This window comes from Trachypithecus francoisi, unplaced genomic scaffold (assembly GCF_009764315.1).
Source record: "Trachypithecus francoisi isolate TF-2019V2 unplaced genomic scaffold, Tfra_2.0 Lachesis_group10, whole genome shotgun sequence".
Taxonomy (NCBI): Eukaryota; Metazoa; Chordata; class Mammalia; order Primates; family Cercopithecidae; genus Trachypithecus; species Trachypithecus francoisi.
Window position 1 is genome coordinate 43,295,183 of NW_022681455.1, and position 18,859 is coordinate 43,314,041.

An 18,859-nucleotide genomic window follows, 5' to 3' on the forward strand; every position below is an offset into this window, starting at 1 on the left:
CTCTTCCTCCCCTTGTTTGTATCATCTCCAGCAGGGCCTGTAGGAAGGCATCTGGGGGATGGGGAAGAAGGAGGCCCACAACCCAAGGAGAAGGTGCTGTGGACTGGGTTGTCAGGGACATGTGGTGGCCATGTGGCAGGACCCTGGAGTCCTGGCGCCACTTCTCCTGGCTGTGAGGCCCTCTGTGGCTGCCATTCGTTCTCCCAGCTGCTTGGGGGAAGGGAGGACTAAGCAGGCCTGGGGGGCCTTCCGGAGCCAGAGGGGAGACAAGGCACTATCCATCCCCTCTCAGCATATCTTGGAGGCCTGAGCAGCAGCTGGGGCCCATCTTCTTCTAAAGCTTGACTCCTCCTGACCCGCCTCCTACACCCCTTGCTGCTTTCACAACAAAGAAAGAATGTGGGGGTGGTGGCGTGGGGGGTGGGGGGTGCCTGGAACAAGGGTTGTGCTGGGCCTCCCCACAGCTGGAGACTTGGCCATACCCTGACACAGCCCAGACTGCCTGGAGATGGACTTGGGATGAATTTGTCAGTTTAGCAGCCTTCAGCCTGGCTTTCAGAGCCCAGCGTGTTTCTACCTTTGGGTTCAGATTGGTCTAGAGCCAAACCAGACCCCAGTCATGCACCCTTCAGCCCCTCTCCGGGCTACACAGCATCTTCAGGTTACTCTGCTGGGGGACATTAAGGACACCGTGCTGTTCTGGGTCTGCCTGTAAGATTTTGGGTTGCTGAAAAGTGGGTGGGGCCCACCTCTTCCGCTACCCCCACCTGGAGAATTCTGGGGGAACTGTTGGCCACAGCCTCCAGGTATGCACAGAATGGACCATTCTCCCCAGGGTCCACGGCATCTCACAAGTCACTTAGGTTCTCCCGGATCCCTGCAGAGTCGGTGGTAGGTACAGCAAATACTCCCCTACCCCTCTCAGGTCCCCTGCGCTCTCCTGAGCCTTGCTCTCTCTGTTCTCCATCCCTCTCCAGACCCCTCCCCCTACTGAGCTCCTCCCCGCATCGGCGAGGAGGGGGCGTCGAGGGGGCGGGGCGTTGTGCGGGGGCCGGAGGGGAGGGGGCGTCGTGGGGCGGGGCTTGGCGGCGGCAGCGGCGGCGGCGCGCGAGGACTCCGAGGTACCGGGAGCGCGCGGCTCCGGCTCGGGACGCCTCGGGGTCGGGCTCCGGCTGCGGCTGCTGCTGCGGCGCCCGCGCTCCGGTGCGCTCCGTCTCCTGTGCCCGCCGCGGAGCGCAGTCTGCGCACCCGCTGTGCGCCCTCAGCTCCTTTTCCTGAGCCCGCCGCGATGGGAGCTACGCGGGGATCCCCGGCCAGACCCCGCCGGTTGCCTCTGCTCAGCGTCCTGCTGCTGCCGCTGCTGGGCGGTGAGTCCCCGAGAGCTGAGGGCACAGAGCTTGGGAAGCGCGGGAGTGCCCGTGGGCAAAAAGCTGCACCTGGGGAGGTGGGTTTGGGCGGCTCTGGAGTGGTGGAGAGGCTCGCTGGGGGTGCAGGCTCGCGGCGGAAGGGCGCAAGGAACCCGGGGGCCGGGAGGCTGACGAAGCCTCCAGGGACTCGGTCAGGTCCCCCTCCCACCCGCGCCGCGGGGACGCATTTCCAGCCTCACTGAGTTTTTGTGGTCTGAGCCGAGAGTTTGCTCGAGAACTGCCGAGAGTTGCCGGCTCTCGGGCCCAGATGGGGAGTTTCTTGTCGGGGGAGAAAAGACCACCCGCACCCCCCGTGGGGGTGCGATGGGGAAAAGGGAGTCCCCCACCCCACCCGGCAGGGTCAGCCCAGGTAAGAGTGGCCGGTTTGGGGCCCGATGCCGGACAGACCTGCGGCGCGCAAAGCGCGGAGCTTTGTTACCTACGCTGATCCGACGCTCCCGGCTTCCCTCCTCCAAGTTCCTGGGCAAAGCTGGGACCCCAGATGGCCCTGCGGGTGAGGGCGGAAGAAGGGAAGAATTAGGGGCCGCCCCATGGCCTCTAGTTACTGGTCTGGAACCCTGCGCCCTCTCCGTGCCAGGGCCGAATCCGGGGATCCGAGGGTCCCAGGCTGTTGCGGTGACTAATGTGTAAAGGCCGCTGCCAAAATCGGGCATGGCCTGGCTGCAAAGGTACGGACGGGGTTTGTTCTGCTCCTTCCTGGATTTCCATCCTGGCTGTCCTCACAGAGGAAAGGAAATCTTTCTAAGGCAGAAAAGCAAAAATAACTCATTCTGGCTTTTCTTGGGGGGCCTTAGTATTTTAACGAGGGTGTGGCCCTCATCACCAGGCAGACAGCACCGCCCCCCCCCTCAACTCCCGCAGCTTTTATTTCCTGGCTTGGTCACACCTAAGAGTCACCACTGAGGTGTCGAAGTGCCTTACAGGAAAGCATCAAGCCACCCGCACATCCCAAACAGCCCAGACTGGAAATAAAGCCCCCCAGCCTCCAAAACACTCTTTGGTGGTCCTCGAAGCAGCTTTCTCTTGGGGAGCTCTGTCCAGAAGACCTGTCCTAGGTGATCACTTCCCACGTCCTTTGAAGGTGGCAATGGGAAAGGCATGGGTAGGGAACTGCCTTTCTAATACCTTTCTGGCCTGCCAGCTGTGGAGGGGTTTTGGTGCTGGTGGAATCAACATCTTCCCTGCCCCTAGTTGTAAAACGAGAGGTGAATGTAACCCAGGAAAGAGAGTAAGCTCCAGGGATTTGGAGGAGGTGTTTGGAGTTGCCCCGTGTTTCTTGTGATGTGTTTGGTAGTTATTGCTCGTGGCAGAATCCACATCTGCTCCCAGAGGAAGTATGGAACTTTTTTGCACAGCCAGGATGGGGGCCCAGCCATCTGGGCGAGCAGCCCGAGCTCACAGGCCTCCTGGCTCTCCTGGTTGGGTTTTGGTGTGTGGGTCTGCCCAATGAGGCTGCCTTCACTGCTGCTGTTCAGAGTTCTGGAGTCAAGGGGAGTTTCTGGTGAAGATGGGGCTCTTGCTCAACAAATGCTAAATTCCTAAATTCCTTTCATGAGAAGATGACTCTGATGTTAATTGACTTAATCTGGTGACTAGTGTTTAGTGTGTGCGTGTGGAGCGGGGGGATCCTGTTGGGGGAAGTTAGGGCAGGCTGAGGGCTTAGGACAGGAGGTCTGTAGTCTCCTTAGGGGTGGGGGGATGTCTTGTGCTCTACAAAGGAACATTTTAATGAGAGCCTTAAATCAGTTCCACCAAATGTGCCTTGTTGTGGAACCTGTCCATGTGCTGTAAACAATTTCAGCAGAGGCCGAGGCGCCTGTTGTCTTCTAGTGAAATCCTGGGACTCAACCCACCCCCAGACGCATGACTTAAGGGGGCAACGATTTTTTTAATAGATCACAGTAGATTTTTCCATCTCATTGTTTAACTGTATAATTAACTGGAGTTGTAGTGAGATCCCACTGTTAATAAGGCTGGAGTAAGGAACCTAGGCTGGCTGGCTAGGTTTGTGGATTAGAGCATTTTAAAGTCTGGGTAATTATGCCATAAATGGCTGAGATACTTTCTTTTTTTTTTTTTTTTTTTTTGAGACAGAGTCTCGCTCTGTCGCCCAGGCTGGAGTGCAGTGGCCGGATCTCAGCTCACTGCAAGCTCCGCCTCCCAGGTTTACGCCATTCTCCTGCCTCAGCCTCCCGAATGGCTGGGACTACAGGTGCCCGCCACCTCACCCAGCTAGTTTTTTGTATTTTTTAGTAGTGACGGGGTTTCACCGTGTTCGCCAGGATGATCTCGATCTCCTGACCTCGTGATCCGCCCGTCTCAGCCTCCCAAAGTGCTGGGATTACAGGCTTGAGCCACCGCTCCCGGCCAGCTGCTGAGATACTTTCTGCACTTTAAGATGCTGTTGTAATAAATATGGAGGAGGAAGAGGAGGAGGAGGAGGAGGAGGAGGCTTGATGTTTGAAACTTGGGATTCTAAACCAACCTCTTGGACAGTCAGATGTGGTCACTTCCTCATCCTGGTTCCCCTCCCCCTCCCTGGTTTCTTTCCTCCAGGCTCTTGTTTCTTTGGGGAAATTGAGTCGTCATGTTCTGGGATAGGCTGTCTGCAGATTCCTCAAGGCTCTGCAGCCTGTAATTCAGGCCTAGGAGTTGCTTTTATTAGTGATGGCTTTTCTCAGCTGTTGGGAAGTATGGTGGCAGGGTGAGGGTGCTCCTCATGTCATTTGTCAAATGATATACTCAGACTCCTGGTGTTCAGAGCAGCATTGAGTGGTGGACGGAGCTCAAGCAATGGATATAAAGTATGGTCCTTCCTTGGCATCTGCAGGGAATTGGAAAAGGACTCCCTGAGAATGACAAAATCCAAGGGTGCGGCCAGGCGCGGTGGCTCACTCCTGTAATCCCAGCACTTTGGGAGGCCGAGGCAGGCGGATCATGAGGTCAGGAGATCAAGACCATCCTGGCTAACACGGTGAAACCCCTTCTCTACTAAAAATACAAAAAATTAGCCAGGCGAGGTGGCGGGCGCCTGTAGTCCCAGCTGCTTGGGAGGCTGAGGCAGGAGAATGGCGTGAACCCGGGAGGCGGAGCTTGCAGTGAGCAAAGATTGCACCACTGCACTCCAGCCTGGAGGACAGAATAAGACTCTGTCTCAAAAAAAAAAAAAAAAAAAAATTCTGTAAATTACGTGTAGTACCTAGTACAGTGGAAATGCTATGTAAATAACTGTTATATTTTTAATTTGTATTCTTTTTAATTTTTGTATTGTTTTTAATTTTTTTATCTTCCCCCAATGTTTTTGATCCTCTGTTGAGGGATGTGGAGCTCAGGGATAAGGAGTGTATCTGGCAAAGCAGCAACTCAGACTCATTGGCAGGCCCTGTGGCCCTGGACAAACCTCTTAGCTTCTCAACCTCTTCTATAAAGAGCTTCCTAGGCTGGGCGCGGTGGCTCAAGCCTGTAATCCCAGCACTTTGGGAGGCCGAGACAGGCGAATCACGAGGTCAGGATATCGAGACCATCCTGGCTAACCCGGTGAAACCCCGTCTCTACTAAAAAATACAAAAAAAAAAACTAGCCGGGCATGGTGGTGGGCGCCTGTAGTCCCAGCTACTCGGGAGGCTGAGGCAGGAGAATGGTGTGAACCCGGGAGGCGGAGCTTGCCGTGAGCTGAAATTCGGCCACTGCACTCCAGCCTGGGCGACAGAGCAAGACTCCGTCTCAAAAAAAAAAAAAAAAAAAGGGCTTCCTAGAGTTGTGCTGAGGATTAAATAGAATGAGGTAGTCCGGCTGCAGTGGCTCACGTCTGTAATCCCAGCACTTTGGGAGGCCAAGGTAGGCGGATAACCTGATGTCAGGAGTTCAAGACCAGCCTGGTCAACATGGTAAAACCCCATCTCTACTAAAAATACAAAAATTAGCTGGGTATGGTGGCACACACCTCTAATCCCATCTACTCAGGAGGCTGAGGCAGGAGAATGGTGTGAACCCGGGAGGCGGAAGTTGCAGTGAGCCAAGATTGTGCCACTGCACTCCAGCTTGGGCGACAGAGCTAGAGTCCACTCAAAAAAAAAAAAAAACAAAACAAAACAAAAAAACCATGTACACACCCCCCCCCCCCCCCCCCCACACACACCCCTTTCTTGGTTTTCCCTCTGTGGTGTGCTTCAAAGATTCTTTCAGCTTTATAGTCATTCCCAACAATGGACATTTTACCTACTGGAACCCTCCATGCCAGTCCAGCTGGACTATTTGCCATCTCCTAACACATATCTGATTTTCTCTGACCTTTCTTTCCTTCGGGCCAGTCCCTGGGTGTACATTGCCTTCTCCTGTCTCTCTGTTGCCCAGCCCCACTGCCTCTTCTTCCCTGAAGCTGTCCTATCTCTCCTGCCAGAAAGTAGACACCGGTAGAACTTCTGGACTGTCATTCTTGTGACACCATCCATATTTTTGCCCCTGTTGGGTTTTGTTTTAATTTACTGAAGGGCTCCCCCATAGAGTTTAGTACAGTACTTACTTATAACGGGTTTTTATGTAGGGTTTTTTTTTTGTTTTTTGTTTTTTGAGATGGAGTTTTCCTGTGTCTCCCAGGCTGTAGTGCATTGGCTCAATCTTGGTTCACTGCAGCCTCTACCTCCCGGGTTCAAGTGATTCTCCTACCTCAGCCTCTTGAGTACCTGGGATTACAGGCATGCGCCACTGCACCCAGCTAATTTTTGTATTTTTAGTAGAGACAGGGTTTCACTATGTTGGCCAAGCTGGTCTCAAACTCCTGACCTCAGGTGATCTGCCCACCTCGGCCTCCCAAAGTGCTGGGATTACAGGCGTGAGCCACTGCACCCAGCTGATATAACAGGTCCTCATGTAGGTTTATTTCAGGATTTTTTTTTTTTTTTTTTTTTTGAGACGGAGTCTCGCTCTGTCACCCAGGCTGGAGTGCAGTGGCCAGATCTCAGCTCACTGCAAGCTCCGCCTCCTGGGTTCACGCCATTCTCCTGCCTCAGCCTCCCGAGTAGCTGGGACTACAGGCACCGCCACCTCGCCCGGCTAGTTTTTTGTATTTTTAGTAGAGACGGGGTTTCACCGTGTTAGCCAGGGTGGTCTCGATCTCCTGACCTCGGGATCCACCCGTCTCGGCCTCTCAAAGTGCTGGGATTACAGGCTTGAGCCACCGCGCCCGGCCGTAGGTTTATTTCAAAAGTGAATGAACCATTTGGGTGCAGGGCAGAATGATCAAGGGTGGGGTTAAATAACCCCTTGCATCCTAGGCATTGGGAGTCTTTTGCACCCTCCCCAGCTTCTTTGGGTTGGGGTTGCCTGTTCCTCCTTGTGCCTTCTCTATGGTGACCAAATTAAGGATCAGATCTTCCTTACCTGATCCTGGGCTGACTGGTTTTGGTGGTGGCTTTTCTGAGTTTTGATGTGGTGGGGCTTCTAGCTTTCTGCGAGTTCTGTGCGTGGGCAAGCACCGCTACATATGAAGCTGATTGCAGCTTAAAAACTGGTGCTAAAGTTGCTTCCTCAGAGAACTGTGTAGGGGCCTAGAGTATCTATAACTGCGCTACTCAAAGTAACACCCAGGGCCACATGGCATCAGCATTCCTGAGAGCATGAATCAGAATCGCAATCTGCAGTTTTTTTTTGTTTTTTGTTTTTTGTTTTGAGGTGGACTCTCGTTCTCATTCTGTTGCCCAGGCTGGAATGCAGTGGCACGATCTTGGCTCCCTGCAACCTCTGCCTCCCGGGTTCAGATTCTCCTGCCTTAGCCTCCTGAGTAGCTGGGATTACAGGCACGCACCACCACGCCCAGCTAATTTTTTTTTTGTATTTTTAATGGAGACAGGGTTTCACCATGTTGGTCAGGCTGGTCTCGAACTCCTGACCTTGTGATCCGCCCACCTCGGCCTCCCAAAGTGCTGAGATTACTGGGATTATAGGCGTGAGCCACCATACCCTGCCGCAATCTGCATTTTAACAAGATCATCAGGTGACTCTGTACCCCAGAGTTCCAGAAGTCCTGGCCTAGGCTTCCTTCTTTATACAGAATCTCAAGGCACAGAGCTTTCCTGTTGCAACAGTATAAATTGGGAGCTGAGATCCTGCACAGTATTTGAAGATTTGCTTTAAATAACTTACTTCATGTGAACACTCCTTGGGGTGATGTGCACGCTTAAAAATTACCTCCTTTGGGTTTGACTTGAATTAGACTTTGTCAAGAAATTTCTCCATTAAATGTGTGACTCTAGAAAGTCTGCAATATTCAGCCTGATGTTTAGCTCCTCTCAAAACCTCAGCTTTTCCTAGAGGAAAATACGACTGATTTTATAACGAAAGTAAGTGGAGAAACTGGATTTGTTAGGCAGAAATTTGGTTGACAGACAACTTTTCAGGAACACATTTGGTTCATAAAGGGAGGCATGTCTCCGCTGGGCTTTGACAGTTGTAGTGTTGTTAGTCTTTGGAGCATTTCATATTCTGGAGTGAGGGGGTTTGTGTGAGTCTGTGTTTAAGCCAATGCAGCTTCTGTGAGACTCGTCTGGGACAGAGGTTGGCCGGTTCAGACTCTAATATTGGAGCCAAAAGCAGTTTGGGGCCAAGGATTCAGTCTTTGGTGTTTTCCTGATGGAAGAAAGGGTCATTAAACAGGGTTGGGTGTCCTTGGCCTGCGTCCCTCAACCTCCTGCTCTCCCTAACCTCAGTAGATGCCTCTCTGCTGCTGTGCCTGAGCACTACCCCTGGCCAGAGCCACATGGTGGGGTTACAGACTCAGGGCCACAGTTGCTGGTGCTGGCCCTCACCTTGCCCTGGAGCTGCCGCCTGCTCCTCTCCTCGATTCCTGCTCTGGCCCCCATCTGCCTGGCCCTTTTTCTGAGGGTGTGAAAGTACTGCCATTGTAGCTGGTTAGAGTCCTATGTTGGAATTCTCTGAGTTCACTACTGAGCCCCCTGGCGCTTTGGTGGAACTGGCCCGAGAGCTGCCACAGCTAATCAGCGGTTTGAGGAAGCCCTCTGTAGTATGTCACTTTTTCCATCCTCTTTTCTTCTCTGCATTTAGGCCATTTCCCTCCCAGTAATGTTACACAAACAGCAGTGGGGCAGGGAGGAAGCTTGGTTCGAAGGGCTGGCACGCACACAGGCGCCTTTCCCCTCTCCTTACTTGGTTTGACATTGCTAAACTCTCATTTGCTGTGTGCATTAACTGGGGTATGTGTTGAGTGAAGGCTCAGGTGACTAGAACGTCATCCACCAGGTGTCCTGCAGATCCCAAGCCCGTGTTAGAAGTGTAAGCCTTGATAAGTGGGATATGCACGCACAGGTTTGGGTGTGTGTGTAATTTCTGAAGACAAGGTCCCGAGTCATGGGGTAGGGATTGTAAGTCATATGTTAGGAAGGTATAGATACGTATTTCTCAAAGATATAGAGTGGAGAGTATAGTGAGAGGGCAGGTCACCAAAGTACTGAAGAAAATTTTAGTTTCCTGGGCCTTACTGCAGACCTGCCCATCAGAATTATTGAGGGAGAGGCCAGAAAATGCATTTTATTTATTTGTTAGATTATGTTGTTGTTTTTGAATAGCCAATCCAGTTACATAGGTCAGATTTCTAAAGGAAACTGCATTTTAATTTTTATTCATTTATTTTTGAGACAGGGTCTCACTCTGTCACCCAGGTTGGAGTGCAGTGGTGCAATCACAGCTCACTGCAGCCTTGTCCTGTTGGGCTCAAGTGATTCTCCCACCTCTGCCTCCCAAGTAGCTGGGATCACAGGTGCATGCCACCGTACCTGGCTAGTTTTTTACATTTATTTTTTATTTTTAGTAGAGACGAGGTCTTGCTGTGTTGCCCAGGCTGGTGTTGAACTCCTGGGCTCGAGCAATCCTCCTGCCTCTGCCTGCCAAGGTGTTGGGATTACAGGTGTAAGCCACCACGCCCAGCGTGGAAACTGCATTTATAGAGCTTCCTGGAGATTCTTACCTACGCTTAAGTGTGAGAACCATTGAGTAGCCACAAGGAGAATTTGTCAGTCTGAAGTGGAGGTGTGGTGTTGAGAAAAAGGGTGGTATTAATAGTGGGGGGCTTAGGAGGGAGTTCATTCAAAGTGCTTGAGTGTCTTCTATGGGTGAAGCTGTCTGAGGAGGCATGGGACAAAGGAGGAAGACAAGATGCAGAAACGTAAATCAGATGAAGTATGAGAGACACCATTTGGTAAAGTGCTAAGTAGAATAGAAGTCCATTCCAGAATGTGTGGGATGGTAAGTCTGAGATGTAGGAGCAAATGGGGGTGGGAGGGCTTTAGAGAGGAGAGAGGACCCGACCTTGCTGAACAGATGTAGTCAGTGATGGCCTCAGAATGATGTAAAGTCATCGGACCAGGATTCTGAAAACTTGGGTGGTTCTGTCCTACTATCACACAGCAGCCATAAGTGATGAAGTAAGAGAAGAGACATCTATAGACCCGTGACACCAGTTTTTCTGTATTCTGGTCCTGGATCCATTGCTGCATACCCACATGACCCTGAGCTGGTTAGTTAACCTTTCCGAGCCTCAGTTTCCTCATTAGCACAATGCAAGTGATGCTTTTGCCTGCTGGTCCCTGTGAAGCTGTGATATAATGCTCTTCAGCTGTGGAAATGGGTGACCCTGGGAAGCAGCGCCTCTGGCTAGCCCTGGTGGTTCTTCCCAGAGACTGTCCTGGCCAGCTGTTTCCTTTTGAGGGGTCAGCCTTTTTTCTTTTCTTTTCTTTTCTTTTTTTTTCCTCCCCTCCCCTCCCCTCCCCTCCCCTCCCCTCCCCTCCCCTCCCCTCCCCTCCCCTCCCCTCGCCTCCCCTCCCCTCCCCTCCCCTCGTCCTCTCTGTCACCCAGGCTGGAATGCAGTGGCATGATCTTGGCTCACTGCAACCTCTGCCTCCTGGGTTCACGCCATTCTCCTGCCTCAGCCTCCTCAGTAGCTGGGATTACAGGTGCCCGCCACCACACCCGGCTAATTTTTGTATTTTCAGTAGAGATGAAGTTTCACCATATTGGTCAGGCTGGTCTTGAATTTCTGACTTTGTGATCCGCCTGCCTTGCCCTCCCAAAGTGCTGGGATTACAGGCATAAGCCACTGTGCCCAGCCAGAGGTGTCAGCCTTTCTTTCCAGCCCTCTGACTCTAGAATGGTTTGCCGAAGGCTCGACAAAGTGCCTCTTGACTAGCAGCCTTAGACATGGTTTTCTCATTTGGGCCAGATGCAGTGTGGCTCATGCCTGTAATCCCAGCACTTTGGGAAGCTGAGGCATGCGAATCACCTAAGGTCAGGAGTTTTGGTCGAGACCATCCTGACCAAAATAGAGAAATCCCGTCTCTACTAAAAATACAAAATTTGCCAGGCATGCCCGTAATCCCAGCTACTTGGGAGGCCGAGGCAGGAGAATGACTCAAACCTGGGAGGCTGAGGTTGTGGTAAGCTGAGATTGCACCATTGCACTCCAGCCTAGGCAACAAGAGCGAAACTCTGTCTCAAAAAAAAAAAAAAAAAGAAAAAAAGAAGAAAAAAAAATACCCCTTTCTCCAGGTAGATGCAGTCCTGCACCAGGGTTCAGGCAGTATTTCAGTGTTGGTTCTTTGGTCAGACATCTTGAGCAGAGCACAACCTGTACAGTCAAAGGTGGCTGTTCCATTGGCATGAAGACCTTGCAATTAGTGGCTCTTTGTTTCCCAGCCGATGGACCAAGATGATTTTGATGCCTCTGTTCTAATGTCGTGTTTCAAGTGAGCCCTCTTCACTACTGTTCTGCCTCCGATGGTGGTGGGATGGTGCAATCCTGCCTGTAACATACGATAGGAGAAGCCCATGAGGGTGTGGCCCCATTACTGTACCCACTGCACATTGTGTATCTGTGGCTGCTGAAGTCTTGGCCTATTTCTGGGCCCCTTTCCCTGTGAGAGGATTTTGCTGTCTTGCCGATACAGGCTGCTAGCCTTACGTAATAATTGGTGTGGAAGGCTGGCTGAGTCCTTAGGAAGAGTGGGCTGCAGAGTTTATTTCACATTTTATTAAGGAGCTTTCAGTTTTCCTTTCTCCTGTTTCCTCTCTCCCTGGGGACACTAGGGTCTCCAGGTAAAGTTGTGTGGGCATTCCTGATTTAGAGGAATTCCTGCAAGAGAAGTGGTAGGACCTCAGTCCCAAAGGCGGGTCTTGGGTCTTGCTAAGCTCCAGCGCTGGGTGTCCTGGTGCTGTTCATACCTCTTGAACCTGAGGAGGCACCAGGAGGAGCACTAGGCTCAGTGTTAGAAGACATGGACTCTCCTTCCACATTTGCCTGCAACTGCTTGTGTGACCATGGGCAAGTCCTATCCTCCTCTCCAGGCTTCAACTTCAGAACAGAAGACCTTGGAGGGCCCTTGCTGAGGCTCACTCAGTGTGGCACCTCCAGCCCTATTTCTGCTACACCTTACAGGCTCTCTTTACCCTGGGTTTAGGGAGAGCACTTTAATCTAAGGGCTGCTTTTTATTCTGGAGGCTCTAGTGCGTGGGCACAGATGTGTTTAGACTTGACCAACTGGTGATGTGGGTATTAGGGTATAATTCTCTGGGTGCAAAGGGTGCTGTAAAGATTTAGGAGGGAGAGCATTTGACAGGGAAAGAAACTGAGGCACAAAAGCACAATCTGCCCAGCACTACAGAGCTGGTGAGGAACAGGGCTGAAGCCAGTGTGGTGGTTCACACCTGTAATCCTAGCACTTTGGGAGGCCAAGGCGGGAGGATTGCTTGAGCCCAGGAATTTCAGACTAGCCTGGGGAACGTAGTGAGACCCCATCTCTACGGAAAAGAAAATAAAAGAAAAATTAGACAGCAGTGGTGGCACATGCCTGTGATCCCAGCTACTTGGGAGGCTGAGGTGGGAGGATCACTTGAACCTGGGGGGTCAAGGCTCCAGTGAGCCAAGATTGCACCACTGCACTCCAGCCTGGGCAACAGAGAGAGACCCTTTCTCAAAAACCAGAGAGAGCTGAGACCAGAGTGCCAGTCCCTCCTGTGCCTTCACTTAGAGTCCTTGTATGTCCAGGTGTTACTGTGCTGCACACATGGCCAAGTGCAGTGGCTCACACCTGTAATCCCAGCACTTTGGGAGGCCAAGGCAGGTGGATCATGAGATCAGGAGTTCGAGATCAGCCTGACCAACGTGATGAAACCCCATCTCCACTAAAAACACAAAATTAGCCGGCTGTGGTGGTGCATGCCTGTAATCCTAGCTACTCGGGAGGCTGAGGCAGGAGAATGGCTTGAGCCTGGGAGGCAGAGGTTGCAGTGAACTGAGATCATGCTACTGCATTCCAACCTGGGTGAGAGTGAGATGCCATCTCAAAAAAATAAATAAATAAAAAGAGTTATGGTGAAACTATATATAGTCTAAAAGGCTAGGACACTGTGCCTAAATCCCAATGGCTTGAGCTTTTCTCATGAACCCATGAATTCTTAGCCTCCTCCTCCTGGTGGTGCTGGAAGGTCACAGGCAGTTGCAGGCCCTGGCTTGTAGGTGCATTCCAGACCATTGCTTCTTGCTGGGAGTTGTACGCTGAGCAGTGCTGTGGTGGAGACCACGTAGGAGGTCATAGAGTCATCCCCATAGTGGTTAATAGAGTTTGCCACCTCATACTACTTTTGTGTAGGTAGATGTGCCCACGCTTGGTGCTCCAGGCCCTGCCCCATGGTAGGGGCCTAATGATGTAGATTTCCCTTTAATTTCTGACTTTGGAGTCAAGTCTTTTAACCCTCAGGAGTGTTCAGGCGAGGTTGAGTCATGACCTTGACATTCTGAGAGATGCCACTTTTCTTGTGCCAGGTGTATCTCTCTTTGGCTGAACCGTTGACCGCTCTTGGTGATTCTGCTGAGTTTGTTCTTCTGCTTCTGAGGTTCTCAGATTCCAGTGTGGGAACCTACGTTCTATCACGAGAGGATGCAAAGGTGATATGATTCCATTGTAGCTCATCTGTTTACAAAGCTGGGCTGTTTGCCACCTAGAAGAAGAGGGAGAAGGCTCCGTCAGGCCAACAGATCCTTAGAGAGTGCTAGGATGGCATTTGAGATCCAAACCTAATTTTCAGCTACCTGAAAAACAAAACAAATCACAAAGAAAACATTGTCTTACAACCTCAGGGGGAAGAAAAAAGGAAATGCTATCGATCTCTTATAGTTCTAGCACAAAGAACAAAGCATTCTATCAGTTTAGTTCCTTTAGCAGATTAAACCAGTTGTTAAACTGACCAGTTAAAAAAATGCCCAGCAACACGCAGCTTTTCTGCCCATGATCTGAGCTCCTCCTCTACCCCAGGGATCCAGGCCTCTTACAGGAGGAGTACTGAGGGGAGGGGGCTAGGCTGGGTCCTGGAACAGCCCTGGAGACCTGCAGGAAGGGCTCTCTCTCTTTCTTGCCTATCCCCCCTCCCCTTTAGCAAAACTTCTTAGAACAAAAGGCTGTTATTTAGTAAACACCTGCACCCTGTTTTGATGAAGTGTCCTGAGCTGTGCGGTAGACTGGGAAGAACAAGGTGGGGACCTTGTCCTTTGTTTCTGCCTGTGTAAGAGGCTGGGGTGCTCTCAGCGGCTGTGCAGCCTCCTGTGCCTTTCCTTACCCTCTACGTTTGTCTGAAGGGCCTTTGAACATGGCTCGAGAGATCCTGCGGAAGCCACCAAGCCAACTTGCTTTGTCTCCAGACAGCAATTTTAGGCGAGTCTCTACTTGGGCCTTTCCAAGAGAGTCGCTTTTCCAGGCGCTGCACAGCTGCTGCTGGTGACCCAGAAAGGGGTAGGAGAGCATGGGCCCAGCCTAGCCTTGGTGCGGGTGGCACCCCTCTCTGCCCCTTCCCACTTCTCCTGGATCAAAGGAGCCTCCTCAGGGAGCAGGAAAATACCTCTCCCAATAGCCCCACCAGTGAGTAAACAGCTGGGGCCTCTTGCAGCTTTTGAAGCATGGTGCTTCAGGCCTGGAGGAATGCAGAACATTTCATTTTAGGGGTGGACTTAGGTTTCCACCGCTGTCGGTATTTGCAAATTTGAAACAAATGCCCTCATTTAGCAGCAGGCAGGCTGGGCAGTAAACTGGGGCTGTTTAAGGGCGTTTATGATGGTCACAGGTATTTGTGGAGAGAGGGACCCCAGCAGGTTTGGGAAAAGATAGAGGGTTTATGGTTAGGTGGGTTGTACAAAGACCCTAGCCAGGTCTCTGGTGGAGGTGGTTGTTAGGTGGACTTTGTCATAAAAAGCTTTGCCGCCTCCTGGTCCCCCAGGAAGTATCTCCTTCTGGCAGACAAAGGGGTTTGGGATGGTGTTTATCCTCAGGGTCTGATGCTCAAGGCCTTGTCCCTCCCGCTTGGTTGCCAAAGTATCAGATTTCCAATGAACCCTTCCTTCTCCTACTCCCAGGACTTGAAAGGCTCGTTAAATGTGCTTTATATATAACAAGTTGGCTGAGAGGTTCCCCCCTCACTTCCAGCCAGTTTTGCAAGGAAGGAGCTAGGGAAACCTGTTTTCTTTTTGTTGTTGTTTCTGAAAGTAGGATCTGTGAAGGTGCACTTGAAGAAAGACCCTGATTTTAGGGATCAGCCAAGTCAGGGTTATTTGCCTCTGATGGGTCAGCGTAACCAATAAGGATTTGTCTGAAGCCTGGCTGCGTCCTCTTTGCTCCTTGCTTCCCAGGGAAATTCAGAAATCTGTTCAGGAACTGACTTTGGCTCCACAACTTACTGGCTGAGAGACCTTAGTTTACTTCATTTCTCTGAGCCTCGGTTTCTTCCTGTTTTTTTTTTTTTTTTTTGGAGATGGAGTCTCACTCTGTCGCCCAAGCTGGAGTGAAGTGACGCGATCTTGGTTCACTGCAATCTCTGCCTCCCAGGTTCAAGCAACCCTCCTGGCTCATCTTCCCAAATAGCTAGAACTACAGACCCATGCCGCCATGCCTGGCTAATTTTTGTGTATTTTGTTTTAGTAGAAACGGGGTTTCACCATGTTGGCCAGGCTGATCTCGAACTTCCAACTTCAGGTGATCAGCCTGCCTCGGCCTCTCAAAGTGTTGGGATTACAGGCGTGAGCCACTGTGCCCAGCCGGTTTCCTCTTTTTTTCTTTTTTTTTGAGACGGAGTCTCGCTCGTTGCCCAGGCTGGAGTGCAGTGCAGTGGCGTGATCTCGGCTCACTGCAACCTCTGCCTCCCAGGTTCTCGCCATTCTCCTGCCTCAGACTCCCGAGTAGCTGGGACTACAGGCGCCCGCCACCATGCCCGGCTAATTTTTTATATTTTTATAGAGACGGGGTTTCACCGTGTTAGCCAGGATGGTCTCGATCTCCTGACCTCGTGATGTGCCCGCCTCAGCCTCCCAAAGTGCTGGGTTTACAGGCGTGAGCCACCGCGCCTGGCCCAGTTTCCTCTTTTGTAAGATAGGGATAATAATACCAGCCTCGTTAGAGTTCTTGCAAGAGTTGAGTGAGATGGTACTGCATTTCATTAACTCTTAGATGTTTTTTCTTTTCACATTTGCACATCTTTGAAATTGGGGGCCGGGCGCGGTGGCTCAAGCCTGTAATCCCAGCACTTTGGGAGGCCGAGACGGGCGGATCACGAGGTCAGGAGATCGAGACCATCCTGGCGAACACGGTGAAACCCCGTCTCTACTAAAAATACAAAAACTAGCCGGGCGAGGCGGCGGGCGCCTGTAGTCCCAGCTACTCGGAGGCTGAGGCAGGAGAATGGCGTAACCCGGGAGGCGGAGCTTGCAGTGAGCTGAGATCCGGCCACTGCACTCCAGTCCGGGCGACAGAGCGAGACTCCGCCTCAAAAAAAAAAAAAAAAAAAAAAAAAAAAAAAAAAAAAAAAAAAAAAAAAAAAGAATTGGGATGTAACTTATAATTAATTATAGTAGTCACCCCTGATCCGTGGTTTCATTTTCTGTGGTTTCAGCTACCCATGGTCAAAATATATTAAATGGAAAATTCCAGAAGTAAACAGCTTACAAGTTTTAAGTTTTATGCCATTTGGAGTAGCATGATAAAATCTCTCGATATCCCACTCCATCCCGCCCAGGACATGAATCATCCCTTTGTCCAGTTTATCGAATGTCAGGGTATCAGAGTGCTTGTGTTGAAGTAACTCTTTTTTAAATGTATTTTATTTTTGAGATAGAGTCCTGCTCTGTGGCCCAGGCTGGAGTGCAGTGGCGCGATCTCAGCTCACTCCAACCTCCACCTCTCGGGTTCAAGGGATTCTCCTGCCTCAGCCCCCTGAGTAGCGGATATTACAGGCACGTGTCACCACGCCCAGCTAATTTTTGTAGTTTTAGTAGTGATGGGGTTTCACCATGTTGGTCAGGCTGATCTTGAACTCCTGACCTCGTGATCCACCCACCTCGGCCTCCCAAAGTGCTGGGATTTAAGGCGTGAGCCACCGTGGCCAGCCTAATGTGCCTAATTTATTTATTAATCTTTGGAGATATGATCTTGCTCTGTTGCCCAGGCTGGAACGCAGTGGTGCAGTCATGGCTCACTGCAACCTCAAGACCTCCTGGGCTCAAGCGATCCTCCCACCTCAGCCTCCCAAGTAGCTGGGACTGCAGGTATGTGCCATCACGCCCGGCTAAATTTTTGTAGAGATAAGATCTTGCTCTGTTGCCCAGGCTGATCTTGAACTCCTAGACTCAAGCAATCCTTCTACTACCTCAGCCTCCCAAAGTGCTGGGATTACAGATGTCAAGTGCTTAATGTATAAATGAAATTTTACTGTAAGTATGTATATATAGGCAAAAAACATACCATTTGGGGGTTGTTACTATCTAAGGTTTCAGGCATCCACTGGGGGATCATAGAACATATCCCCCCAGGACTGGGGGGACTACTGTATATAACATTATGTCTTAGTTCAACTAGTACCACTTTGTCCTCTTGGTGCACATAAATAATGGAGCATCTTCTAAATTCAGTATATGTGAAGGACTTAGTCTGTGATCTTGCAAATGCTCAGTAAAAGATGACTATAACGGTGATGGTTATCTGTGGAGGTTATAACTGTGATGGTTATCTGTGGAGGTTATAACTGTGATGATTATCTGTGGTGGTTATAGCTGTGATGGTTATCTGTGATGGTTATAACTGTGATGCTTATCTGTGATGGTTATAACTGTAATTTACAGGCCTAGTGTTGCTTCCTATCTACCAGTAACTTTCAATAAAACCCATTTTCTTTTTAGTCTGGCATGTAAATTACAAATGATGCTTAAGGCATAAAGCATCATGCTAAGTATTGCGTGCATGTGTGTATGTTAGTGGCGGGTGGCTGGTGACTTTAAGTCTTCATAAGGCAAGAGATGTTTACAAGAGGAGGTAGGTATCCCTCAGAAGGCACACAGTCTGTCTATTATGGAAAGAATACAGTGACTCTCTGATGACAGGTTCTCCTTTTTTTTTTGAGGTGGAGTTTCATTCTTGTTGCCCAGGCTGGAGTGCAATGGCGCAATCTCGGCTTACTGCAACCTCCACCTCCCGGGTTCAAGCGATTCTCCTGCCTCAGTTTCTAGAGTAGCTGGGATTACAGGCGCCCACCACCACGCCTGGCTAATTCAGTCTCCAATTTGAAAGGCTGAGCTGGGAGACACTGGAGGTTTACTCCAGGAATGGATTGCTGGTAGGTGAATCAAGACAGAATCTGAAGAGAGTGATTAACAAGACAAGGGTACAGAGAAGACCAAAGAGAGGCACACAGTAAATGTCAGGAGCTCAGAGGATGGAGACCTGGCTTAGGCAGGCAGGAGACGGACAGGAGATGGTAGCGTTTTCTTCCCCAGCAGCACACTTGTGTGGGGCTGATTCTAACTTTGTGGAGACAACTGGTTGCCATCCATTCTACTTTGTGCTACCCAAGCATTACTGAATGCCACTGTCACTGGTAGAGGGTCATGACTGCAAGTGTCCAGGTTCTTGGTGTTTTGAACAAAGAATTGGACAAAACCCCCAGCAAAGCAAAGAAAGAATGAAGCAACAGAAGAACGAAAGCAGGGATGTATTGAAAATGAAAGTACACTCCACAGTGTGGGAGCAGACCCAAGGAGTGGCTTAAGGGCTGGGATGCAGAATCTTCCTGGACCCAAATACCCCCTAAAAATTTCCTACTGGCCACTTCATGCAAAGGTCATGCTCCTGTGCAAACATCTGATTGGTTGGAAAAAGCAACCAGTCAGTGGCTAGGGTGAAGTTACAAAGTTACACTTCTATGCAAAGGAAGACTGAGCCAGCATGTCAGTCTGATTGGTTGTGGACAGCAACCATTCAGAGGCTGGAGTGAAGTTACAAAGTTGCAAATGAGGACAGGATCTGCACTCAGTATGATTGGCTGCAGACAGCCAATTTCCTATCTGCCTGGCAGAAAGGTTGAAAGCGAATAGTAGCCTCTGTGTTACTTAGGCC

At 50.6% G+C, this 18,859-nt stretch overlaps 1 protein-coding gene across 3 annotated transcripts in view; it reads left to right on the forward strand.

Annotated features, from left to right (window-relative positions):
- Positions 1-1,079: 1,079 nt before the first annotated feature.
- PTK7 (protein tyrosine kinase 7 (inactive)) overlaps positions 1,080-18,859 on the forward strand; it is an 83,944-nt gene continuing 66,164 nt past the window's right edge. For 2 of the 3 annotated variants that reach the window (XM_033217202.1, XM_033217205.1), the window contains exon 1: positions 1,080-1,367. In XM_033217202.1, the coding sequence (XP_033073093.1) occupies positions 1,289-1,367 (79 nt within the window). In that variant the 5' untranslated portion in view covers positions 1,080-1,288. Of the gene's footprint in view, positions 1,368-1,474; positions 1,777-18,859 lie in introns of those variants that run through there. The other variant, XM_033217204.1, reaches the window with a different exon arrangement.